General features: G+C 39.7%; 1 protein-coding gene across 12 annotated transcripts in view; it reads right to left on the bottom strand.

The window, feature by feature from the left end:
• The window catches only part of DLG2 (discs large MAGUK scaffold protein 2), a 1,462,668-nt gene that overhangs the window by 449,140 nt on the left and 999,427 nt on the right, over positions 1 to 14,101 (bottom strand). For all 12 annotated transcript variants that reach the window (XM_034759045.1, XM_034759046.1, XM_034759048.1 and 9 more), the window contains one exon: positions 6,055 to 6,179. In XM_034759045.1, the coding sequence (XP_034614936.1) occupies positions 6,055 to 6,179 (125 nt within the window). The remainder of the gene's footprint in view (positions 1 to 6,054; positions 6,180 to 14,101) is intronic.

The raw sequence follows: 14,101 nt of genomic DNA, 5'->3' as shown, positions 1-14,101 counted from the left end.
ACATTTTATTAAGATTCCACAGCAACTCAACATAGATAGAAGTCTTTGATGATCTCCTAACCTAGCTCCCCTGCACAGGCAGCAGTTATAACACATCTGTCAGAGCTCCATATATATATAGAGAGAGAGCACTCAGCTGCCTCGGGGGGAAGGATGCAGGTGGAGGGGGTGGGGAAATGTGGCTATGGCACCTGGAAGCACACCGAAAGGGCATACTGTAGGAAGTATATGCTACATTTTTTTTTCAAAAGACATACCAGCATCCATTGGACCTCACCTGGAATGCATCTCTAGGTATCACCACTTCCTTCTCTCCAACTCCATCCCACTACCAACCTAGTACAGCTTAGGCTCTAATTACAACCCAAACCATTTAAATTATCTAATCCATATTCCTTCAAATAAACTCATGCTGAGTTGTGTAGTACTGCTAACAGTCAGCATTCAAAAATCATGAATAAGGCACCCAAAATCATGAGACTAGCTTAAAAAAACGTAAGAGTTTTTAAAATAATACATTTGGGGTTCTCCTGTTTGCTTTCTGGGTTTTGACCCTTTATATGGTTCACATTTTCAAGCTTTTCTTGGCAAACATGAGGGCTAGAATATTCTCTTCTAAATGAGAGCTGAGATTCTCATGTAGCGAAATCACCCCTGCAGCTGGGGTTTTAAGAAATACATCAAATAGCACAAGACTGGCAATAAAATTGTGGGAGTTGGCAACAATAAGCAGAAGGGTGTTTTTATTTTAGATCAGTTTTGATCCATCACTACTGAAAACAAATTTATGCTTTATCTTTGGTTCATGTGTATTTTTATTACTGTCAAAAGAGTTCTCAACTCCTATTCTGTACAGCTCAGCCACAATGGCGGTGGGGGGGTGGGCTTAGCTCAATTTATGATTTACCCTAATTAACTGCTTTTCAGTATTCCTTTTCTGAGGCCTTTGCTAATTAAGTCATGTCAATGCACTGGGTTGCTGGGTCTGTAATCTGGTCACCACAGTTTTCACATAGAACAATGAGTTTGTTAAATATAGATTGCTTCTGTAAAGCAGGAATCTCAATTACCATAGACTGAATGAGTCATTAAAAAGATCTGTAGTAAATTAAGCTCATTTTTTCATCCAGGCAACCAAATTGACTGCAGTATTTTTTTTTTCTTTCTGACAAAAGAACATAAGGGGAAAAGAAAAGGTCACTCAACCATAAATTATTGAAAATGTTATTTCTTCAAGTGCACAGTCTAAACTCAGGACTTCTGTAGTAATATTGCAATGAAGTATTTGCCTTGTATGTGTAACACTGCTATCTACTGGATGGAAGAAGAACTTCACTGGTCAGGACCTGTGCTTCTCAAGCAGAATGTTCTGTTCCTGTGGTTTCCATGAACTTCTGAGGGGCCACAATGCACAGTACAGTGGCAATAATTAAGTGTTAGATTGCTCTGTTGTTTTTTTTTCTTTATAAAAGTACTTCAATATTTATAAAAGTATAATAAGGTCATAAGAATACAATTCAACCTGAAATTAACAAGTTAATATCTGAAATTCCCCATCTATCAAAGAAAATATAAATAACTGAGGTCTTTTCTCTCTGGACATTGTTAAAAAGTCCACGTCTTTCATAAGATTAGGTGTTCATCCCAATGCCCTTAGGCAAAATATCCTCTGCACCAGAGGCTGCACACTGGCTTTGCCCTGCTTGGCTGCTACCCTCAACTCCAGAGACGGCTACATTTCAGTGGTGGTGTATGAAAAAATAGTAGCTGTAAAATATTTGGGATTTTCCTGGGGAAAAAGAACTATGTACATTGCTTATTCTATTAAAATGAATATAATATAAAATGGCTGTTTATTTTTAAAATTGTTTCCGTGGGGATAAGGGCGCTGGGGTAGTACAAAGCTAAACTGAGCATTGTACACGGTCATTAAAATTGTGTCCCAGTATAAAAAAAAAATCAGTCACCTTGGGCCCAATCCTGCAAACAGTTACATTTGTACTTAATTTTACATATACAGATAGTCCCACTTAAGTCCATAAGACTAATCACATACATAAAGGTAAACAAGATTTGGAGAAGTTTGTAGGATCATTTGCTGTAAATTGGAGGTCACTTTCAAAATCCCACCACCAGGTGGTCTTTATTCATATCAATCAGAACAAAATTGCTTCCACTTTAAAAAAAATGCAGAGCAAGTGACTTTTGGGGTTTAAGAACAGATAGCAAATTGAGCTCCCTATTCACACAATCAACTCTGCTATATAATCTAAAGTACCTGCAGGCAGAATCTGAGGTAGATATGGACACAAGGCAAATATTTCATTCTCTATTCATGATCACAAACTCCTACTCAGAGAGTTCTAAATTGTTTTTCTGATGGGTACTTGGCACATGGCCATCATTGTTGGCTGCACGTTGTTTTTGTTTTGTTCCTGCAGAGAGGGTGCAATTGATAAACACACTGCTGTGTAAAATGTCAATACCAAAAAGGACAGGAGACGACCATGGGACAACTCATCCCTTCAATGACATATCAGTAATGGTCACAGATATTCCAGAATGTCCAAGTTACAATGAGATTACTGCTACAGTTCAGACAGGAAAACAGAATTATGCCTCAAAAGGGCAGGAGGATTCTGACGACAGAACAAAAAAGTTGCCCAGGAAATCTTTAATGAAGTAACTCTTAGGTCTTCATACAAGATGGACAGAATCTGCATCATTCACTAGCACTGTAATGTTGAGCAGAGTAGAGGAATATGAACAGCAGGTGATAAATCAGGGATCCCCTTACACAAGTAAAAGCAACAGTTCAAATTCTAAGTGGTAGTATGAAAACTAGAGCTGTGGAATAAAAGAAATGTTCCCACCTCCGCCTCCACCCCCCCCCCCAAAACCTGGAAAACATGGAGTTTATGTGAAAACAAATCTCTGGCATTCTGCCCAGATTTGTGCAGTTAAAAACTAGCATATTCATGTCAAGTTTCTCTGCCACTTCACTATACAAAAATTAAATTATAACAAACTATATTAAAAACAAGACAAGATAATGGTGCAGTATGCGTGAGAGAGCCAGGAAGGTGAATACAAATGATTATAGATTATGAAATTATAAAAGAGTTTGTTGGGAAATGATGTGGGAAACAACCAAGGAGCTCTGGGCAACTTGTTGAGATGGACAGAAGTCTAATTAGGAGGCTATGGAGGAGCCTTGAAAAATCTGTATCAGCATTCCTACTACTGAATGTTCCTCTAAAACTGCTCAGGTTTTCACAGATCTTACATAAAGCCGAATTCAATAGAAATTCTTTCTTCCTCCTTCCAAACCACAGAAGCCTAGATAAATATGTGCAAGCCTCAAAAATCATTTTCAGTAAGGAAGGACAGAGTTTTATTGAAAGCATTATACTTGCCTGCCCTTCAGATTAAATTTCAACTACAGTTGCATCTAGCTAATTTACTCTAATGATGGTAGACCCATTGTGAATGATTGAAACTTCCAAATTAGTGAGAAACACACAACCAATTGCACTTTTATCATTTATTTTTAAAACTATAGTTCAATTTGAAGTATTTATTTCACAACATTCTAGGAAATATTATGTAGTATATTTTGTAAAAATATATTTAAGTCTTACTAACAGGATAACTCACTATATTGCTAGTATTAAACCTTTGCTGAGCTGCAGAGAAAAACTGCCAATTTTGTTTTTAATATGGATTACGAGCTGCATTAGTATACTATGTTTTGTGAATGTAACATGTCTCTAAGTATTTTACAACACAGCAATTATAAGAAATCATGAGTTGAGTCCATGGTTGTTAATTAGCGAAGCAATGAGTTACTAAATACTTGTTTTCATATGATAATTTATTTAAAGCAAAACTTTAGTGAATCTGTTCATTACAATGGTTTAAAAAGCTAAATCAGTCTGTTAAAATAGTTAAATATCTTCACTAGTAGATCTGTTTGGAAATTCAACAGCTAATATATACATTCTGTTTGGATATCTTACTATTTCTAGGGATGTAGTGTCTAGAGGTGAAGGCCCCAATCATGCTAGGCACTATAACAAAGATCTTGAGTGCCTATCATCATGATATCCAAGTGCCAATGTCTGCTTGTGCTCCCATCTGTTCCTTATACCCTCTCATTGTCTACGGTCTTACATGTAACTTGTAAGCTCTTCAGGGCCAGGACTGTCTATGTTATGTTTCTGCAATGCCTAGCACAATGGCCCCATAGCGCTACCATAATACAAACATTAAACAAGAAGAAGAAGCAATAATAGTGCCAAACAGAGATACTTATATAACACAAGAAATATCCAAAAGTTGCTTGAAACACTCCACCTTCCCATGATCCTATTTTTTTATTAGTAGGAAAAGGCTTTGGCAAAAAGTTGAATCTTACCATATGTTTTGAATGTAGTGTGGTTTAGGGTCATTTGATCTCCTTTGGCAAGGAATTCTTACAACTCAGACCCTACCACTCAGAACACTATAGCTACACAGCCTAAGAATTTTATCCTGGGCCTCTCCAGCTACATTTTCCCTCTGGTGCATCATAAGTCTTAAGGCAGTGGTTTGCCATCTTGCCGGACTACTGTACCCCTTTCAAGAGTCTGATTTGTCTTGCATTCCCCCAAAGTTTCACCTCACTTAAAAACTATTTGCTTGCTTACAACATCAGACATAAAAATACAAAAGTGTCACAGCACACTATTACTAAAAAATTGCTGACTTTCCTATTTTTACCATATAATTATAAAATAAATTGACTGGAATATAAATATTGCACTCTTAATTTCAGAGTACAATATATAGAGCAGCATAAAACAAGTCATTGCCTGTAGGAAATTTTAGTTTGTACTGACTTCGCTAGTGCTTTTTATGTAGCCTGTTGTAAAACTTGTCAGATATCTAAATGGGTTGATGTACCCCCTGGAAGACCTCTGCATACCCCTGGTTGAGAATGGGATATCTACACTGCAATTAAACCCCCATGGCTGGTCTGTGCCAGCTGATTCGGGGCTGGCAGGGCTTGGGCTGCGGGGCTGTTTAATTGCAATGTAGACTTCTGAGCTCAGGCTCTAGGACCTTGCAAAGTGAAAGGATCCCAGAGCTTGGGCTGTAGCCCAAGCCCAGAAATCTATACTGCAATTAAACAGCCATGCAACCTGAGCCCCACAAGCCCAAGTCTGCAGACATTGGCCACAGACAGGTTTTTAATTGCAATGTAGACATATGATTAGTGGCTGGCAGATGGTGAGGCATTCATGGAGATAACTGAACACCTAGCATGCTAAGGGCCTTGCAGATTAAAACTAGGACTTTGAATTCAGTCCATAAATGAATGGGAAGCACAAGCACTGGGATGGCGTGTTCCTTTTGTCCATTGTTGCTTAAAGAGGTGCACTGCCATATGTTGCTGCGTCCATGTGGCTGCAGCATTCAACCCAAGAGCAACAGCAATAACCTAGCCTGGAGGTGGCAACAGACTAGATCACTGTGGTTAGGTCCTCATGTGAGAAGAAAGGCCATCTGAAGATGGAAGAAAACCTACCTCACCGCTGCAGCCAAGGAACGGTAAGGGGTCCCCAAAGGGGAGTGTAAAGCTGCAGGTTGTGGATCCTTAATTCAGTGCTGCCCAGCTATGACAAGTCAGGGCTGTACAGGGAAAGACTTAACCTATGCCGCTGGAATAAGGTTCCTCGAGTGTGTACGTGTAGGGATGAGGCGTGGCAGAGCTCCACACTGGTATGCCCATGTCCTGCCCACTCTTAAGCCAGGTGGGATGGCTGATGCAGAGAAAGAGGCAGAGCTACCTCTGACAGCTTTAGACCAGCAGGGAATTCCCCTGCACAGAGGGAATTCTTCAGTAGCCTTCTCTAGCCACTTTATGCTGTTTGTGCAGGCGTATCAAAGTGGAGAATTCAGCCCCATGTGTCTATGTCTTCTGTGAAACACCTCGCACACACTGGAGCATTATAAAATAATTAATAATGGTACATTTAGTTTCCAAACGCATGTAATGTAGTAAGTTTTTACCTGAGTCTTCCATCCTCTGCTGCAGCTCCTCCTGGTATAATCTTAGTAATAAATATCCCAGGATCGTCCCCAATATGAGGGTTGTCTGTTCCTCCGGCAATACTGAACCCCAGGCCAGAATTACCCTGGGAAAAGAAAAACAAAAAACTTATCAGCTGCTAGAATTCCTCAGAACTTAGCTGCTGTGTTTGAGCACTGTCTCCTTGCTTCTCAAAGGTGTCTTTTTTATTTAGCACTGCCATACTTCCAGGTGTATATGACTCAGCCAGAAAAAATTCACTGTCAGCTAAAACAAGGCAGGCTAGAAAAGTACACAAAGAGTTCCCAAAGTCAATGGAAAAACTCACATAGACTTCCGCAGAAGATCAAACCTAAATGTAATAGTTTAAAGATAAAATTTTCAAAGGTGCCTAAGAGACTTCAGAGACCAAGACCCAGTGACTTTCAATGAGATTTACGCTCCTACACCGGTTAGGAGTCTTTGAAAATTTTACCCTGAATGCTTTAATTTCCAGTGAAAAAGCTTAAGAAACAACAGCATCACTACATAAACTGGAACTCTGAATAAAATGGTGGATGCCCGATGCACCTCAGGGTGTAGGAGGAGAAAAAAAAAGTTAAAATATATTATTATTATTTTCTGCTGAAAAGCAACTACTACTCATATCCACATGATTTTTTAAATGAGCAAATTTTGGCATACACATTTTCTGCATATATGAAAAAGCAAATAATTCATTTGGAGTAGCCATTAGAATGTATCAGGTAAACAATCCTTTATTATTACATGTATCTATACTTGCACACACCCCCACAACCTAGTGTGCCAACCTCCTCTCACACTATACACATGCCAGCAATTTTAGAACCTCTTTTAGAATTATGTACTGATTGTTATTGTTTTCCAGTTTAAAATAGTTGTGGTCATCATAGACATTCCTTTGAAGAGCAATAATATATAACCCTGTGCCCTTTCAGCCTCCCCTCATCTGAGGAATCCAAGCAACTTTACAAACATGAATTCAGGCTTACAACAGCCCTATGAGCTACTGCAGATACATGTACAATTTGTTCACCAAGTGGATGGGGTAAAATATGTTCAATATGCTTATTTTAAACCCCTTTCTGATTTTATTCTGCCTAGTAGACTTCTGGGGTTTGTTATCGCCAGTGTTGCTTGTGACACAGATAAGGCTGTCTGCTTCAATCTGAGTGAGAAGAGAGAACTGCTCATTGAACCCACCCAAAACTCTATTTCTGTTATCACATCTCAGTTCCTTTTCCGTAAAATGCATTTCAGTTAGGAGGTCAGGAATGAGGTGCACTGGCAGAGCTTTGTGGGGAAGCTTATACATCACTTGTGTACAACATGTCAAGCTCTAGCCAGTGCTATCAGTGTTTCACAGTCATGAACAAGACAGTTATCAATTATTATTTCTTAAGAGATTTGAATGCAATCTGCAGGCCCAGTGTAAATATGTGGTCCTCAATAATTTTTCAATATTGGACTAAATAATAGACAAAAAGGATTTCGGGATGTACATATTGTAATGCTATTTGGCTAGCTGTAATATTGGAAATGGCACAGCACTGAAACATTTTACAGATATTCCACAAGGGGTTACTAAGCCTTTCTAAAATGTCATGCTAAACCTATGATTTAGCCTTTTATCCATTAGGATCAGGTCTAGCTCATTTTACTTTCCATATATTTTATAATATGCCTGATCACACAATGCAGTCAACACAGGCTCTCCCTTTGATAATACTTTAAGAATACTTTCCCTAAGAGTTTTCCTAATAACATACTGTCAGTGAATGTTCTAATGAATCTTCAAAGTAAAGATTTCATGGAGATCACAGAGGGCCCGTAGATCACTCACTTTTGAAATATGGCCACTCCAGTTTAGATGCAGCATCACCGCAGGTGCCTTAAAGCACTGCTAAAACAGAAAGTAAGCTTTGCTTTTCTGTCAAGTGTCAGGTCTAATTTTTAAGAGCTCAGCATCTGCGGCATCCCGTGGTTCTTAATAGATTTAATCTTAGTCCCTAAAACCTACTCTCAAGTAAAAAGAAAGTGGGCTTGTCAAGGAAGCATGAGAAAGGAATTTTTAGCTGGATATGCAGCACAAGTGGATACAGTATAAGGTAACACCATGCTTGAAGAGCTTTTTTAAAATAATAAAGCTTGCTTGTTATATGGGGTATGCCTAGCTGTCACAGCTCCTCACCAAAGGTTTATTGAAATTCTCATCAGGAAATTATTTTGGAAAGGTTTCACACTTTCGTTGCACTCTCCCTCCCGCCCCTCCCTTTCCCATCTCAGCCACATTAACTCCTCAGCAATAATAACTATAACAACGCTCACTGTAAGTAATGATATGGTAAACTGCTGCAGGCTTTCCAAGTGAATCACTGCCAGCCCCTGACATTTATCCATAGATGTATGTCAGCTGTATTGCAAGCCTATTCTGATTCTGCCCCTTGCAGTAACCTTTGAAAAGAATAAGGCAGCACCCCTTGCTGGCACTTTCAGATCCAGAAAATTGCTAGTAATTAATCTGGTCACAATCCTTGACCTGATCAACAGGATCTGCAACCTGTCACACTAGCTTGCTCAATCTCGATATACGTTCCTACACAAGAAAGTAAATTGGGAAGGACAAGTGGCCTAGCACAGTAATTTCTCCTTTGTGGTTCTCAAATGAATACTGTAATCTGTATTGCCAATTTAGAGAGAAATTCTCTGTCTGCACAGGATCTCGCCCATTTCTACCAAGAGAAAACTGACACAATATGACATGACTTTCTCCCTCCCCTCAGCTTGCCTTCCCTTTTCCTTCCATAACTCTCTCCTTCACCCTAGTCAGATGCAAAAGTTTCTCATCTGCTCTCCTCCTCTAACCCCTCAACTTCTCCCAATTATTGCATCCCATCTCCTGATCTCTGTCATGCCCACTCCCCTCCCCCACCCTTACATCTCACTCTCCTCTGTCTCTTTCCCGTCATGATACAAACATGCTTTAGTCTCTCCCATCTTAAAAAAAAAAACACCTCCCTTCATCCCACTTGCCTCTCCAACTACTTACTGTCCCATCTCCTTTTCATCTCTAAACTCGTTGAACAAGCTGTTTACAATCACTGTTCATAGCGCCTCCCCTCCAATTCCACCCCAGACCCTCTCCAGTACATCTTCCACCCCTGGAATTTCAGTGAAATCACTCTTGTCAACGTCTCTAATGACCTCTTTCTAGCCCAAGTTCAGAACCAATACTCCATTTTCATCCTACTTGACCTGTAAACTGTCGACCATGTGCCTCTTTCTGAAATCTTGTCCTCCCTTGGCTTCCGTGACTCTGTCTTCTCCTGGTTTTCCTCCTGTTGCTATAACTGCTCCTTCAGCATGGCCTTTGGAAGATCCTCCTCCTCCCCTCCTCCAGCTTTTTGTGGAGGTTCATCAGGGTTCTGCCCTGGTTCCCTGTCTCTTCTCATTCTACACTTTATATGCTGGTAATCTCATCTGCAAATACAAATTCAACTACCATCTTTATGAGGACAACTCAAAGATTTACCTCTCTACTCCAGACCTGTCTCCTTCTGTCCAAATTAAAATCTCATCCTGTTTCTCTGACATCTCCTTGCGGATGTGTAGTTGCCAGCTCAAGCTCAACAAGACTAAAACAGAGCTTCTAATCTTTCTCCTTCCTGCTACCTTCTTTCTTTGTCACTGTGGACTCCACCCCCATTCTACCTGTCATTAAGGCCTGTAACCTCAGTGTCATCTTTAGCATGGACCTCTCTCTACATCCTCACATCCAGGCTATAGCTAACTGTTACCAATTCTTTCTGCATAATCTCTCTTTCCTGTCCATCCACATAGGTAAAACTCTCATCCAGGCTTTCAACACCTCACATCTCAATTACAACACTATCCTTTTCTCTGGCCTTGACAAATGCAATCTTGCCCCTCTCAGATCCACTCAGAATGTTGCTAAAAAGATCGTTTTCCTAATTCATCACTTTGCCCACGTCACTCCTCTCTTTGCATCCCTCTGCTGGCTCCCCCTTCCCTATCATGTGAAACATAAGTTAATGGTCTTCATTTTCAAGATCCTTCATAGTCTATCCCTACCCTGCATATTTTCTCTTATTTGCTATTGAGGTGTTGCCCATTTTTTAAATTTTCAAACAATCCCTTATTTCCCCCCATGTTGCCCCTCACACTTCAAAAGGAGCTCCCCATAAGCATCTGCAGAGCTACCTCATTATCCTCCTTCAAACTCACCTTTGCTGTGATGCCTATAACAAACTTGACAACTGTTAAGCTGCTGGTGTGCTGACATCACAACCTATCATGTGGGCCATATCGTCTCATTGTTTCTTTGTACTCCCCCCATCTATCTGTCTGAATCCATCTGTTGCCTCATCTTACACTTAGATTTCTTCTGGATTTGTACAGAACAATCTTTGTTTTTTTTGTCTTTTTGTTCTGGATTTTTACAGCACCTACCACAGTTGGGTCCTAGTCTATGACAGGCACTCCTAGGCAAGATAAATAATACATATGAGTTAGCAGGATCTTGAACAGCTACCAAATTATTTATAAATCGTTGGCCAATAATACACCACACCTTAATAAACCTGTAGTGTATTTTTACAGAAGACTAGTTATTTCTAAAACTTTCTCAATTAAATAACAATGCCCACATACGAAATAACAATGCCCAAGTAAAGAATGCCCATATGCCAATTTTAATAGGGAACTATCTGAACTCAACTGGAGGGTTAAATCTTTTAATTGTTTCTCAGGTATCAGGCACTCAAAGAGGTGAAAAAGCAAGGCGGCGGGAGAAATAATCTAAGAAATCCTCTAGGTCTTATGCTCCTCATCTCAGTCACTAAAGGTACATAAACACTGCACACACTTTATGGTGGCGTGTAGAGTACATACCCTGCACACTCCACTAGTACAGCTATAAATAGCAGTGTAGATGGTGAGGTACTGCTTAGGTGAGTAGAGTAAAGACATGCCTGAACCCCTAGGGTATTTACCTTACTTGGTTCTCTACAGTCCCAAGCAGTGCCACCCTCATCTCCCCCTGCCTCCCCACTGGTGGACTTCCCCTGCTGCAGGGAAAGGCTCCAGCAGCAGGAAAAGGTTCTGCCAGGAGAGAGGCAGCAGGGAAAAACTATACACCACAGTGTTGACACAACCTGGTTTTTGTTGCAGTGTATAGCTACATATACCCTACCCGCCACTGCCAGTGGTGTGTAGTATAGACATAGCCTAAGACAAAAGAAAAAATACATGCACACCTACTGCCTGAGAGAAATATGTCTGTATTGCATGCAGGATCTTTAAACAAATCAGGCACTAGCTAAAATTAAGATTAACTTTAACCCTTGTGATTTTATTTTCTAAGTCTAGCTAAAACAGACTAGAACTCTTACACTCCCAGTTCCTCTGCATCTTTATTCTAGCAATTTTTTACCCTATTTTCCACCTTTATATTTGTAAGCCTGACATAAATTAAACCTCTCCTTCTAATTCCACTGTTACAGTAATTACACAAGCCCTTCTTCCATTATTTTTATCACATATCCCAGTTTGGGACCCAATTCTATAAATACTTTGGGTAGGTGAGTAGCTTTACTCACATGTATACAGTGGGGTTTGTTGAAAATTTTCCATCAAAACTGCTTGTTGATGGAAAAATTGGGATTTTGACAAAATGCGTCTTTTCATGAAATTATCTATTTTCTCTGGTCATTTTCAACTTTTTGTTGAAAAACTGAACACATAGATCCCCACAGTTATTTGGTTTTAATTCATGCTTCAGGGCAGTTCATATGTTTCATGCCCACATCGTTCTCCACCGGCCAACTTCCTCAACTAGACTAAGTTTCCCATGGTACATCCCGTGGCTCATCAAGAAGGCAAATTAAAGTGCCTCATGGGAGATGCAGTCCAGCAAGGGAGCAAGGCCCACAGAGAAGAATGGAGGCCCGAGGCTCCTGAACTATAACTCACATGAGACATCACAGCAGCATTTTCAAATTGAGATCTTTGATTTTGAAACTGAAATGTTCAGCTGAAAATGTTCAGTTTTCATTTTTTACCCCAAATTCAAATTTTTCTGCATGATAAACAAAAATTCTGACCAGCTTTAGACCAGGCCTATTGACTTCAATGAGACTATTCTTGTGAATGAATATATATGTCTTTAAGACCTTAATCCTGATGACTCCTTTTATGTCCCAAAAATTCTTACCTGTCCTAAAATATTGACAGCTGTCTTAACACTTTCCATCTATCCAAATGCTCAGTTATTACTATTTGATTCCTGGCCCTTACTATAAAAAGGCTTCAGATGGAATTCGCACCTATGATATTTTTCTAATTATTTGCTAATTTTCCCACTTCTTTATCCCAAGACTCAGAAACCTTCCCTTAAATTATATATACACACCACACAATAATGGGTGCTACACTGTACTGTTTCAACAAACATTCACATTAGGACTTTCCTTCTTCTAACAAAAGACAATATTTAGGATGGTTATAAGATGGTAGGAAGATTCAGAAGCCAAGGGAAGGGGAAAAAACCTCCAAGCATTAGTCGTTTTAAGGCCCGTTCCTCAGGGCTTGTTTTATTATCCACAAAAAGATCACACAACAAAAGCAAATCAACCAAAAAACTCTTGGCAATAATTCCCAGAGACTTTCCCTTCTTTAGCCAGCGGAGAGGGGAGACACCATATCCTTCCTCTTAGTTACCCTTTTACCCAGTTTTCACTTTATTTTATATTCTTCTATGAGCAGCCATGTAACAGGCTGGAACCCCTTTATAGGCTGCAGCCTTGTCACAGTGGGATTTTCCAAACGCTCAGCCCTAGATTAACTCTGTTCCCATTGAAGTCAATGTTGAGCACTTCTGATGTTATTTTTCGAGTGCTCGAGCTGTATAACATAGAATGGAAGACACCGTCCATGCCCCAAGAAGTTTACAGTCTATCATCCTTGCTGTTTCCTCATTTCTCCAGTATAGATAACTAGCTAAAAGCTTTTACAATCCACTTTTGTTACATTTACAATCCCATTTAGTTACATTTTCTGGTTGAGAGCTCCTTATTTCTGGGAATGGAGCCTGAATCTCTGTGGTATCAAGCCATTCAGTGTTTATCGGAATAACAAGATAATAAAGCCAGCAGAAAGGACCACAGCTCAATGGAACTGCACATCGGGGTGGAGCCAGCTTCTCTCCAGGCAAGGGCCAGAAATTTTGTATTTTACAGCACCAAATAGGTATTTCGCACATTCTTAGCAGCTCACTATAGAAGCTCTCCAGTTTGTTTATTAAAGTTTTATTCTTCTCTCATTCACTGGTTTGATATTTAATAAACCCCAAGATCATTACAGTTCCTTGGCCATCTCCCACTCTAACACTAACCTGTTTTAACCCTGCTTAGTATGTGTACGACGATGGGATCACGGATGCAAATCATTCCTGGAGATGAGTTTTGAATATATATATCCTCTCATATACACCATTTTTCTTTTATTATGTTTTGCTCAGAGCTCAAGTTTCAAAAACCTGAACAAAGCTGCCTCTTCTTTCTCTAATTCAGAGAACAAAATTATTTGCATATTTATCAGTAGGCTGTTGAAGTCTTTTGTACTTTCAACTCTACTCAAGAGTAACACAATTCATGAAATTCTCACTACTCCCACGTCAGCTGGCGGGTTCCCCAGAGTTGGAGTTTTGAGTCTCTGTAGTTATATTATTATGCTCCATATGGTGCATATTTCCATCTGTCACTGTGCCATTTGTTGTTTTCAAGCCCCTTATCAGATTCAGAACATTCACTACGTAACCACAATTCACAAGACTACAAGCACTTTAACGATTCTTCTCACTTGCTACCTATAGAGGGAGCTTGAACTCCCAACTCTGTTTGGGGGAAGTGCATGACTCCAGCAGGGAGATTTTTAAAATAGCATGAGGGATTGTTTTTCTTTATTACACATGTAAAAAATGAGAATGTA

The sequence above is a fragment of the Trachemys scripta genome, chromosome 1 (assembly GCF_013100865.1).
Source record: "Trachemys scripta elegans isolate TJP31775 chromosome 1, CAS_Tse_1.0, whole genome shotgun sequence".
In the NCBI taxonomy this organism is placed as follows: Eukaryota; Metazoa; Chordata; order Testudines; family Emydidae; genus Trachemys; species Trachemys scripta.
The sequence above is the reverse complement of the archived record's forward strand: the minus strand, read 5'-3'. Positions and strand labels throughout refer to the sequence as shown.